Source organism: Ailuropoda melanoleuca, chromosome 17, assembly GCF_002007445.2.
Source record: "Ailuropoda melanoleuca isolate Jingjing chromosome 17, ASM200744v2, whole genome shotgun sequence".
NCBI lineage: Eukaryota > Metazoa > Chordata > Mammalia > Carnivora > Ursidae > Ailuropoda > Ailuropoda melanoleuca.
Genome location: NC_048234.1, coordinates 29,430,137 through 29,443,492, shown reverse-complemented (window position 1 = coordinate 29,443,492; position 13,356 = coordinate 29,430,137). Strand labels below are relative to the sequence as shown.

Here is a 13,356-nt window from a genome sequence, read left to right as displayed (position 1 = left end):
ACATAGGGGTAGATTTGGAAATTGGTTATGATTTATGAACTAAATTTGGACAATGCAGATAATAGTGAAATTCCTTTTTAATTGACGTAGTGACAGCTGATTATACACATTTGCATTTTGGTTTCCTTAGGGTTATGTTGATTGGCTGGAATTCCTGAGAAAGTCCCTTGCTTTGCTAAGGCTTTTTAGCCATCTGAGAGTAGATGGTGGATCCTACAGTGAAGGGCATGTGTTTCTGTAGTGTGATGCTAGTAAGCGGAGAGCAGTTGGGTGTGAGCCTGTGGTTTGGTGTGATGTACTTGCCATTATCTATGCTTGGTTAGAAGGCAATTCCTCATTTTCCCCAGGAGAATACCCTCCCTCCAAATTCTTTTGCCAGCTAAAATATATAGGATCTTAAAAATAAAATTAACACATTAAAATCTACATATATTTCGTCTATTTAGTCACACAAACTACTGTATTAGTTACAGAATAATAATGTTTTGTTTCACTGTCTCATGATACAATAACTTTGTTCAGTCTTTGTGTATTGGGATCCCTTTGGGGTAATTTGTCTTCTTGAGATAGTTGTTCAAGTGATAGCAGCTATAGGAGTATGAGTGTCTTCACAAGAGCCTTATGGCGGCTCCTTTTTCCCTGAATAGTCTTTAGGGCATATAACCCTCATCTGATATTTGAACATATGATAATTCCTCATACCCTTATTTTTCATTTATATTTGGAAGTATTTCTCTATTTTAAAAAGTCAATTTTGAGTGAGCTTATTCTTACTGAATATCTAAGTTTTTAGTTGTTAATGTGGATTTTGCCTTTTTTTTTTTTTTTTCTTTGAGGGGTTGGACATAATTGCCTTATTTCATTTCAGGGATCCTTCTAAAGTAAATATTCTGGTACCTGGTGCTGGACTAGGAAGACTGGCCTGGGAAATAGCTATGCTAGGTTATGCTTGTCAAGGAAATGAATGGAGTTTTTTTATGCTCTTTTCTTCCAACTTTGTACTCAACAGGTATTTAATTTACTTTTTGCTGGAAATAGTAATTTCTCAGAATCAGATTGACTTACCTATTTTTGAACAATTCTGAATTTGAAGATAAATACATAGTGTTTAATTATGATATGTATCTAAGTGTTTCTTATATTAAAATCAAGTTGCTTATACAAATTACCACTTTTAATTAGTTCTTAGTTAACAGAATGTTGAAATGGATGGATAAGTGACTTTTTAGAAAATGATGGGACATCCCACGAAACTAAAAGGCTCCCTGTGCAGGATTTCAAGACTTTGGATGATCCAGGAAGGAGTATTTTCTCATTGTTCCTTGAATTCTTCACTCTTTTGTTTCTTTAGTGGAATAAGTTCAGTGTAGCAATCATAACTTTTTCCCTTAATCAAATTGTTATAAAATGGCCAAGTATGCTCATATGACTGAGTTGGAACATCTCTCAGAATTTCTGTGGCCTCTTTTAGAAAATAGTGGGAAAGAGTTGTAATTTTTTGAAGCTGGAAGACGTGCACTGGAAAACATAACTAGCTGCCTTGTTTAAATAATATGTTGTCCGGTATGGGTTAGGGAGTGGTGAGAAGGTAAAACGGAGAGAATTAGAATAGTTGGGTAGCAAACAAAAGCCATACCCCATTTTTGAGAAAAGAGTCGGCCTGTTTTTTCATTTGAGTTTGAAAAAACATTTTTTAAAAATGTGAATGAACAACACATTTATATCTCTGAATTTACTTTTTCCCTGTCTTTTAATTGACAGTTGGTTACTCATCTACATGTGTATGTGCATTTTCAGATAATTGGTTGGGCTGTAGTGGTAACACTCTTTAAGTATTAATGAATTTTATAAGTAAATCTTCAATCAGATTATATTTTAGTATTTAAAGTAGATTTTTTTGGTAAAATTTTTAGTTAACACTGAATTGTGTGCTCATATTTTGCAGATGTTCTGAAATTAATAAATATAAGCTTTATCCCTGGATCCATCAATTTAGCAATAACCGGAGGTCAGCTGATCAGATTCGACCCATCTTTTTCCCTGATGTTGATCCCCACAGTCTTCCTCCTGGTTCTAATTTTTCTATGACAGCAGGAGATTTTCAGGAGATCTACTCAGAATGCAGTAAGTCCAAAACAAACATTTAAAAGTTCTTGCTGTTTATTCAAAATTTAATGAGCTAATTTTATACTAAGCCAAAGTATTGGTCATTCATTTTGATAGCAGAATATAAGATACACTTCAGTGACAAGTTAGGGTAATTTCAAAGTCCAGTATAAGGAATGATGGGAAATACAAAGAAATATAAGATCCCACCATTAAGAAATAGAGAATCTGTTGTGTCTATTAATATAAGGCAACATGTGAATAAAGTTCATAAGTAATGAATATAGTAAAGGTAAAAGTAGATTAGTGTGGGAAAGGAGATTTGTAGAGAGAAGGCTGTGACTTCAAGAGTAGGGAGGCAGGGGTGCCTGGGTGGCTCAGTTGGTTCAGTGTCTGCCTTCAACTCAGGTCACTATCCCAGGGTCCTGGGATCAAGTCCTGCATCGGGCTCCCTGCTCAGCTGAGAGCCTGCTCTCCCTCTCCCTCTGCTGTTCCCCCTGCTTGTGCACACTCTCTCTCTCTGTCAAATAAATAAATAAAAATCTAAAAAAAAAAAAAAAAACCCCAAAAAAACTAGGGGGGCAGNGTAGGAGGATATAAATGGATATAATCAGGGATGGTGGGACGGCCTGACTGGAAAGGAAAGAGAGGTTGGTTGGGTAGTTCAATGGGTGACATGGCTAGAAAAGTAGGTTGGTTCCAGATTGTGGAAGACCTTTAAAATCAGGCTATGAAGTTGGGACTTCACCTTGGCAAACTTGAAGTTTAGAGAAAGGGAGATGATAATGGAGAGAGGGGTGGTGTGGTGGGCAGAGAGTGGATTGGCAGTAAAAGGAGGAAGAAAAACAGTATCCTGAGAGGTCAGCAAGCTCATTCAACAAATTTATTTGAGCACCTGCTAAGTCCCAGGTATGTTCTAGGCATGGGAAACAGCAAAGCAAAGTTCCTGTCACAGGGAATCTATGTTCCAATAGGGAGAGAGGGGCAATAACAAATTTAATATTGTGAGGAAGAATACTAAGGCAGGGTAACAGGGATACAGAGTGACTGAGGAGAGGCTGCTGATATAGAGTTATCAGGGAAGGCTTTCTAAGCAGAACTTTAAAAACAATGTTGAGCAGAGAACCTCGAAAAAGTGAAGAGGCGAATCATTAGTTATTTGGGGGGAAATGTTGCAGACAGAAGCAATGGCGAGGGAAGAAGGATTCGGGGTGGGAGGGTGCTTGTTCTGCTCAAGGAAGAGCAAGAGGCCACTTTGGGATGTAGTGAGCAGTGGGTGCAGCGGGTGCAGTGGTGGGAGGTTAGGTTGGGGAGGGTTTGGTGAGGCCGACTTTGATTGTACTCAGAGAGGTGGGAAGCCATTGGAGGGACTAGAGCAGGGGAGTAACAAGGTAGTGAAGCTTTTGTTTATTTTTCCCTGAACTCTGGCATTGGGAAAACTTGTATTCTGAAGGTAGAAAGAGATGGAAAATGTCAGGTGCTGGAGATAGGCTAGAGAGCAAATTCTCAAAAGAGAGGCGACATAATGGAAAATGTCACTTAGGCAAGTACAGGTGACCTTGTTCTGCAGCAGGACAGAGCAGATGGTGAAGGTCATTCTCAGTGGGATCAGTGCCTTTGTGGCACTGAGATTTGTAGAATCCAGCCTCTGTCCCTGTGCCGGGCCATGACCTCTACGGGGTGCTGACAGCCTCGTCCCCCTTTTACTACCGGCGATTATCTTAGTTTAAGTATTTTTATGCCATTTGTTTCTCACTTGGCAACAACTGCATACAGCCTTTCTGAAACTTGTCAGAATTGGTGGTTTACAGTGGCTTAAATCACAGTTTAAAATTCAAATGACAGTTACTTCACCTTAACTGATTTGAAATGTAGGCTAGACATTGAGTAGATTATAAAAAAAAACTCTTAACAAGTACCATTTGGTAAAGATACCTAGTTACATAGGCTATCAAAAATGGTTTCCAAATTGATTATCAAATTATTAGTAAAAACTTTCATCAACTTTGAAGCATTCATAAATGATTGGTTGGTTACCGTAATTGTTGATTGGAAGAACTTAGCTTCTGTATTCCTCCAGTTAATAGAAATATTCATAATCTATAAGAGATAACATTTGTAGAAGTAATTAAAAGAAAAGGCAACATAACATAATGAATGTAGTAATGTGGTTTTCCTCACATAGATACCTGGGACTGTATTGCTACCTGTTTCTTCATAGACACAGCTCACAATGTCATTGATTATATTGACACAATATGGAAAATACTCAAGCCAGGTGGAATTTGGATAAATCTAGGTAAGTTCCTCAATATTTATTAGAATCTTACATGTGAATCTGAGTACCTATAGCTATTCTCTGGTAAAGTTTACGGTACCAGATGTTCACGAAGGTTATAGTTATGTTGTGTAATTTCCTTTAGACTGTATCCCAGTCAGTGTGGAGTTCCTCTGAAAGCAGTGGAAGCCCCATGAGATAACACGTTGTTTGAGTCTGTGGCCTTCAGGGTGGGTCTGGTCTCGTTGTTGGGTTCTGTTATGTGCTCTTTTTTTAACGATGGGACTTCACCGCAGATTTTGCCATTAGGACTAAGACTAGAAACATAAGATCTTTTCATACTTCTCTCTAGAATGTCATGGGACAGATGAGAGTGGCTGTAAAACCTCAGGTCGTCTTTAAGAAGTCACTTCTTTAACGTAAATTTCTTTAAAAATTTCCCAAGGAATGATTGAAATGTGATACAGTTGACCCTTGAACAGTGTGGCCCTTGCACAATCAAAAATCTGCATGTAACTTTTGACTCCTGAAAAACTTAACTACTCATAGCCTGCTGTTGACCAGAAGCCTGCTGATAACATAAAAGATTAGCGTGTACTTTGTATACTTCATGTATTAAATACCGTATCCTTACAGTGAAGTAAGCTAGAAAAAAGAATGTTACTAAGAAAATCATAAGGAAGAGAAAACACACTGACAGCACTGTGCTGTATTTATTGTGTAGAAATGGACCTGTGCCTGTGATGTTCGAGGGTCAGCTGTGTCACCACTGTGGATGAGCAGATACCTTACTGAATCTCAGAACAGCCCTAGGCTGAAATGGTGTTTCTGCTGTTTTATAGTTGAAGAATCTGAGTCTTGCTGTGACTAACTAGCCGTGGGGTCCCGGAGCTTATAGATACGGCAGAGACAGGCTCACAGCCCAGATCCAACCCCTTGAATGCCTACCCAGCTAGTTCTGCAGGCTCACCCTGGGTCAGTTTATAACTTAGCAGTAACAGTTCGTGTTAATTATGTGATTAATATTTCTGACTCCAATTACTGAGTTATGGTAAGGTTTCATGTATTTCCAAAGTGTTAACTTTCACAGAAACAACTTTTCCGTTTGGACTTTTAATTGGTTCATTAATATTTTATTAAGTTATGTAATAACAGTAATTATAACTGCCCAGAACAAGTAAAATGGCTCTTCATAAGCATAGTGTTTGATAAGAACAGACTTGCTGGGCCACGCTGTGATCTGTCCCAGGCATCAGAGGTAATAGGGCACTTGGGTTGGGGGGAAGGTCAATTAGGAGAGCTTCTACTCTTCATACCACAGAGTTGCAAAATAATTCTGAGCATTGGAATAATGGAGAAGCGTAGTCCTTAAAAATAGTTATGTGGAAGGTTAGTACTTTCCAAATAAAATTCTTTAACGTGTATAAGCTGAAGAATTTAGAAATTATGATCATCTCAGTGAATTTTCCTTTAATGCTGGTGTGCTCTGGGGATCTGTTCAGAAGAGTGTTCTCACTCTTCATGCCATGTGCTCATCCTTTACTCCATGTAATTCCTACCGTGGTTCCTCCTGTTCTTTCATTTCCCGGTCTGTATCTCTGGTCCAAATATCTGTTCTGTTCCAAGCCACTATGTACCAACTTGGATACTTCAGCATCCAAGAAAACGCCTGGTCTTTTCTGATGCATCATTGACGCAGATTCCCCCAACCAGAAAACTGTGCGCCCTCCTTCACCCCTCTTCCTCACCACCTGCACGCAGTCAGTCCACAAAGCTTCTCAGTAGGTCTTGAATTTCTTTCTATCCCAGGGTTTCTCAGCGGTGGCACCAATGACATTTGGGGCTGGATGGTTCTTCCTTGGCGGGTGTGGAGAGGGGGCGTTGTCCTGCGCACTGTGGGCTGGCGAGCAGAGCAGCGTCGCTGGCTTCTGCTTATTCCGATTGCAGCAGGACCTCCCATTGTGATGACGGAAATGCAAAATCAGCCCCGTTGAGAACGACTGGTCCCACCTCGTGCTTGTTCCTTTGTTCAGGCCTCATCGCCGCTTGCACGGATTACTGCAGCAGTTCCACTGGGGTAGCCCCACCTTCAAGTGGTCTCCAGCCCTCTGCGCCTCAGTCCTCCGTATGTTTTCACTAGAATGATCCTCCCAGCACATGAACCTATTCCGGTCACACTCCCTACATAAAATTCTAGCTTTCGAGATACCCGAAACTCTTCAGGATGGGGCAGCGTGCCCTTTGTGATCTTTGTGTCTTAGCTTAATTATTTCTGTTTTGTCACCACCCCGGCCCTGCCCGCAGATGCCCGCCTTCTGACCTAGAAAGCCCTTTCTCTTTTCCCTCTGTTCTCATGTTCGCGCTTTCCTAGGTGCTCTTAACACTCAGCTGAGGTGATCCTTTCAGGTTGGAGTAAATGTTTGTTGTATTCCTCTTTTATATTTTCTCAGAATCCGTGAGCTTAACAGAACACGGTGTTGCCCCCCTATGTTTCTGTTTTCTCTAGTAGTCTCTGAGCTCAGTGAGGGCTGGAAGCTAATGCTCGCCCTTTACCTCCTGCAGAGCCTGACAACCAGTGGCTCTTCAGTGACTGTTCTGTGTATGAGTGTATTGTTTCAAAATTTGAAAGTGGAAGCAAAGTAATGTTAAGATGCCGCAGAAGATTGGCTGCCAGGAGACATGACAAAGTGGCATTTCTGTTGGTAAATTCGTTAACATTCCCGTGGTTTTGGCATCAGTCATATCGGCCTGGAAAAATAATTTTATCTGTAAACTGAGAATGCATCAACCCCTGGGGGACTATTTTACCCTCACCATGCTGACATAAGACCGGAACATCAGTATATTCCTAGAGAATGAGAACGGTCCCTGCCGGCCATAATGGAATACTAAAAAGCTACATTGGAAGATAAATGACAGTGAAGATATTGTCTACATTCTATGAAATCACAAGTGGGAGTATTGTTAATTAAAAAACCTCTTTAAGGGGGATCTAAAGTACTCTAATATTCCTCGGGTTAGGGAAAGCTAGTGAGAGTGAGCTTTTCAAGGGAACTGTTTGCATGTGTCCTTTGGGAAAGGCTGTGATTTAGAAAAATGTGGACAAGTTCCTGTGCATCCTGTTCTTCAGTTTTTCATGGCGACCCTTAAACACACGTACGTGTAATTCACTGTAGAAACTGTGTGGGTGTGCATATGTGTGCACTGATACATTTATAGTCCAGTAGTGGAGGGCAGGTGGTTAGCAGACGGAATCTGACTTCATCTGGAAGAATAAACAGGTTAAAGTACTAAAAAGAAAGACCTGCAGTTTTTTCCTTCCTATGAAGGGAAAAACCCATTTCTTCCCTACTGTGTATTTCTTCCCTGTGTGTCTCCTTTATTCCTCATATAATAAAACACATTTCTGACACGTCTGGTCACCAAATGTAGATTTTTCCCCCCCACAAGCAATTCTCTGTGACACCGGCTGTGTGCCCTACGCTTTCACTCCCACTACGGTCTAACTGGGGATAGTGTGAGATACCACAGGTGAAGGGTTCGGTCTCACAGGACCCTCTCCCGCCACTCCCACGACTTTAGCTGCTAGTCACAAGTTGTCGCCTGTGCTTCTGACCAACTGTAGGTCTACAGGCTGCAGATTGGAGGTTCCAAGAACCCTTTCTCTGGGTTTGATTGCTAGAGTGGCTCACGGAACTTAGCGAAACACATCGGTTGACCATTTTATTAAAGGATATGATCAAGGACCCAGACGAACATCCAGATGGAAGAGATGTGTAGGGCAGAGTATCTGGGAAGGGGTGTGGAGTCCACGCTCTGTCTGGGGGTTGCCGCTCTCCCAGCACGTCCGCATGTTCACCCCAGTAGCTCTCTGAACTCCGTGCTTTAGGGATTTTATGGTGCCTTCATCATGTAGGCATGATGAGTCATTGCATTTGTAAGCCCTTCGCCTTTCTCAAGAGAATAGTGGCACAGGGCTGAAAATCCAAGCTTCTGATCATGGCTTGGTCTTTTTGGTGACTAACATTCATCCAGTAGCCATCCAGGAGTCCACCCAGAGTTGCCTCATTAGAACAAAGGATGCTCCTGTCACCCAGGAAATTATGAGTTTCAGGAGCCCCGTGTCAGGGACCAGAGTTAAAGGCCTAATATTTGAACAAAAGATGCTCCTAGGAAATGACAAGGGTTTCAGGAGCTTTTTGCCAGAGACCAGTGTGTGTGTTTTCTATCGTCTCACAAGTACCAAGGAGATCTTTATAAAGTGTAATGAGTCCTATCAAATTTTAAAGCATTATAAAGCTGGATATTTTTTGAAACATGAGAGGTTTCCTGTAAAAGGTAGATAACTGACACATTATTATCTCCTTTACACACTGAGACCTTTTTACAGTGGTTGTAAAAATAGAAAAAGGGTCTGAAACAATGACAAGAGAATGGCAGGGAGGTCATCAGGAGACAACAAAATGTAACATTTTTCAGATGGGGTAGCTGGATACTAACATATATTCATAGTCGTTTTTTCTAGTAGTTTATGTAGGGTAAAAAAGAGGAGAGGAAGAAAAATGTTTTAACTCTCAGTATGTTCCACAGTGATGAGCTTTTTGGGAGGAGAAACTGTCCTGTTGTTAACTCTTATTTTCATGAGGGGTAAGAGTGGTGAGATGGGCACTGGCTCTGCAGTTAACCCATTGAAAGGTAAAGAGAAGATTGTTTAGATCAGTCCTGAAGTAACTATTGAATGATTGTGGTGCCCGGATGAGGCTGATGATGGATTGGGCAGGATGTGAGAGATTGAAAGATTGGAGACTCTAGTTTGAGTCAGATGATAGTTCCTTGGATATATGGAATGAGAGAATAGTAAAGGGGGAATGTCGTTTTAAAAAGTTGTGACTGCTGTCATTTCCTGAATGTCTTCTATATGCCAGGTGTATTGGAGGGTACCTCACACTGAAGTCATATCAGATGGAGCAGAGCTAGTGACTTGCCCACAGGCACACAGTAAGTGTTAGAGCAGGGATGTGAGTTGTGCACTTAAAAAGCCAGCTCTGGTGTCAGCTGTTCCTTCCAGGCAGCCTTGTCTCTAACTTCCCACCATCCCCACACACTCTCTCACACCTAAGCTAGCTTGAGGACCCTTCTGTTTTCATGATACCCAGTTTGTAGCTGCAGCTGTGCATTTATGTAAGGAATTATAATTACAGTTATACCTTTGGATTTAGGGACTTTGCATTCTCTGATCCAGTTGCTCCTTCAGTAACTTAAGAGTTACAGCTGTATGTGGAGAATCACAGTGTGACCCTGGTCTACCAGAGGGACTCCCTCCCCACAAGTGTAGGCCCAGCACTTGAATGGGCCAAAGTTTCAGCGGTCTGGACACATGCCCTTGGCAAATGTAAAGGTTCTGTTCTCCTTTTTGTTTGTTTCATCTACTCCCCATCTTATAATTCAACTTGGAGTTCTAACACAGCAACTAGTTCACGTTTATATTTCATTCATTCATTCATAATATCTTCCAACCATAGGTCCTCTGCTTTATCACTTTGAAAATCTGGCAAATGAACTTTCCATAGAATTAAGCTATGAAGATATAAAAAACGTCGTTCTGCAGTATGGATTCCAGGTAGAGGTAAGGACACAATGAAGTTTCACTTCCAGCACTCTTAGACAGGAATAGGGATATTATGACAGCTCCTGGCTCTACCTCTTAATCTCTTTGTTTTCTCATCCATAAACTGAAAATAATACTTAGCTTTTAGAGTTATTAGGATTTGGCATAATGTGTATGTGAGTGGAAAACTATAATCCCTGGTGTCATCAGTCGGCTTTCAGTACGTGGTAGCTTACCGTTGTCACAGTGTCAGCCCTGGTAAACAGCTAAACACCAAGCCCACTAGCGTCTGGAGGAGCAGACGGAGGTGGCAGGGCAGTGATCTGTTCACTGTGTGTACTTCTGTAGTGTTCAGTCTTTTTCATCATGTGCTTAGAAGGTTTTACGATACTTTGACTTGTGTTTTGGTTGTGTTTGTTTAAAACCATTTCATTCGTTAAAAAAATAAACAGATTTGTTCTTAAAAATGGAGAGAAGCAATATAACAGAGTCTTGTAGAGCTCCAGCTCTTATTAATGGTGTGACCATGAGCAGTCTGTTCTTCGTAAAGTGCGATTACTAATGCCAGTCTTAAGGGGGTATTTGTGTGTAATAAATGAATTAATAAACAGAGTGTGTTTAAAATAGCACGAGTCACAAGTACTCAGTATTTGCGTTATCATCATCATCATTATGATTATCGTTTGCATTCCAGGTGGAAAAGGAATCTGTCTTGTCAACATATACTGTGAATGATCTCTCCATGATGAAATACTACTATGAATGTGTCTTGTTTGTGGTCCGTAAACCACAGTAACGTTCTCAAGTGGTATCAGCAGGAAAAAAGTTTGATAAGAGCAAATTCTGAAATAAATAACTCAAAATCAACTATCCCAATGACAGGACACAACCTCAAATCAGTGGTGCCTTCTTATTCCTAACAAAATTTAGAAATAGCGTCTATTTTCTTAATACGTCTATCGCTTTTTCAGAAATATACTATGCCATGCATATTTGTACTACAAAAGTAATAATGGAGGAAACGTCTTCAAGTATACTTTTTCCTTGAAGCCCAGAATTGTCTTTCAGTAGAAAAAACTTTTATCTCCAGTGGTCTTCATGAAGCTATTGCAAGTCTGCCATATTAATGAAAAACTAGTATTGAAGTCCCCCCAAATCTCTTATGTTCTGCGTGCGTTGCACATGCTATCTTTAGAAGAGTCTGAGGATCCTCTGTCACATTCAGCATCTGGAATTGGGACTTTTGTCTGCTGTGGACCTAAGCAATCCATACATAAAATGTGTGTCTGTCCTTTGATCATTCACATTTTTTTTTCTAGCTCAGCTGAACTTAAGCATTTCATTTTTATGAAATGCTGAATTTAATAAGATCATAGGCCAGTAAAATGCATTCAGGCATTCAAGTAACTGAGAATTAGTCTTTTGGGCACACTAAACTGAACATTATTTGAAAGCATACTCATCATGAATTACTCTGAAATGTATGAGATCTCAATACTCTTAAGTGAGGCACAAAAGCCTTTGTTCAAGGTACTGCTCGGAAAATGGGGAAATGAGAATAAAATCTCCCATTTGAAATGTATGATTTTAAACTAGAAGTGAATACAGTCTGTCAGTGAATGTTTACAATAATGTCTTTTCTTTAAATTACCTGGATCACAAAAGCAAGCACTTTTTTTTTTTTTCAATAAACTCTCATGATGGTATTACTGTGGGGGAAATTCTGAATATGAAATTCAGGGATAAATTACTCCCCGTGGTCTGTGTCTTCAATATTGTAAGCAGCTGCCATTCATGTAATTTCAGATTAACACCAATTCTGTTCCCTGATAGCTGGAGTTAAAACAGTATATGCTGCTTTAAATTTCTACCTCTAGCAGGTCTTTTCTATTGGAGGGAATTTTCCTTTGTATTGTTTTTTTTAACGTTTATTATTTTGTTTCCAGTAGCTTGGAACGCAGAGATGGCTAATGTTTTAACCTTTTCTTGGGAAAAGGAAGTACTCTTGTTGGATATTTTCACAGGTGATTATGATGGCATTAAATGACCCCTGTGGCAATTTGAATTAGATAGACTTAATCTCAATAATGTGCTGCAGGATTAACGTCATGTTCTAATAGGAAACCTAGTGAATCTTTAGGCCTTTTTTGTTAGGTTGGGGGAATCTGCACAATTTGGCATCTTACCAGTAGGAGCTTTTCCGTGGACAATAAGAGAGCTCTTGTGGCCTTTGCTCCTGTTATGCAGTAAAGGGCTCTATGGAAGTTACTTGACTTGCTAAATTGTGGAAGCCTGTAGCCTCGAGTTAAAAAAAAAAACCCCAAAACCCAAAAACTATTTCTCTCTTTTGTGTCCCCCCCAATACTTGGCAGATGTTCGTTATTAGAATTCTCATTAACTACCACATGAATGAATTTCATATTAATTGGTAGGGGGAAAATCCAAATTTGTTTTTAAGAAAAAAAAAAGCTTAAGGATCCTAAGAATTTAAAAAATCCATTGAAAGGAAAGGAATGCATGCTATTTTTGAGTAATTTAGAGAGGCTTTTTATTCACTGACTCATATTCACTTTTTTATGTGTATCAGAACAAATGATTTTTTCTCATAGAGGCGAAAATATGTTGACAGCAGGGAGTTGGCTTTCTTACTTAAGATTTTGGCTATCATGGGGCGCCTGGGTGGCACAGCGGTTAAGCATCTGCCTTCGGCTCGGGGCGTGGTCCCAGCGTTGTGGGATTGAGCCCCACGTCAGGCTCCTCTGCTATGAGCCTGCTTCTTCCTCTCCCACTCCCCCTGCTTGTGTTCCCTCTCTCGCTGGCTGTCTCTATCTCTGTCAAATAAACAAATAAAATCTTTAAAAAAAAAAAAAAGATTTTGGCTATCAGGTTTTATTCTTTAATAATGTTACTTATATTTCTAAATTATAGCTTATATTTTAGTTAATTCTGAAATGAGTTTTTAATTTCTCATATCATGACTACTGTTTTTCAAATATTCTATACAAATTTGCATCACTTTCTTTCTCATTGCTTTTGTAGTTAATATATTCTAAACTTGAAAATTGTGGTATCAATCAATAATAGAAGTGTCACTGGAGGATTTAATTTTATATTTCTTATGTGTAGTCCTAGCTACTAAAGTATGTAAGCCTTAAAATGTTGTGTTCTTTTTCCTTATATTAGCTCTATATACAGATGTTTTCATTCATTTTCATAAAGCAGGAGGAGATAGGTCATTGTGCTTGCTTCCCTTCCCCCCTTTTCCATATTCGGAAGTGGTGCAGGTTAGGGTATTTTAATCAAGTGAGCAAGATGGGAAATGTAAAATACAAAGAGAAGCTGTATAAATCACAGTATAAAATTA

General features: G+C 39.8%; 1 protein-coding gene across 1 annotated transcript in view; it reads left to right on the top strand.

Moving 5' to 3' along the window:
* CARNMT1 (carnosine N-methyltransferase 1) overlaps positions 1-12,781 on the top strand; it is a 35,926-nt gene extending 23,145 nt beyond the window's left edge. The window contains exons 4-8 of the mRNA XM_019793327.2: positions 869-1,009; positions 1,946-2,124; positions 4,292-4,405; positions 9,907-10,010; positions 10,687-12,781. Of these exons, the coding sequence (XP_019648886.2) occupies positions 869-1,009; positions 1,946-2,124; positions 4,292-4,405; positions 9,907-10,010; positions 10,687-10,788 (640 nt within the window). The 3' untranslated portion in view covers positions 10,789-12,781. The remainder of the gene's footprint in view (positions 1-868; positions 1,010-1,945; positions 2,125-4,291; positions 4,406-9,906; positions 10,011-10,686) is intronic.
* Positions 12,782-13,356: the final 575 nt, after the last annotated feature.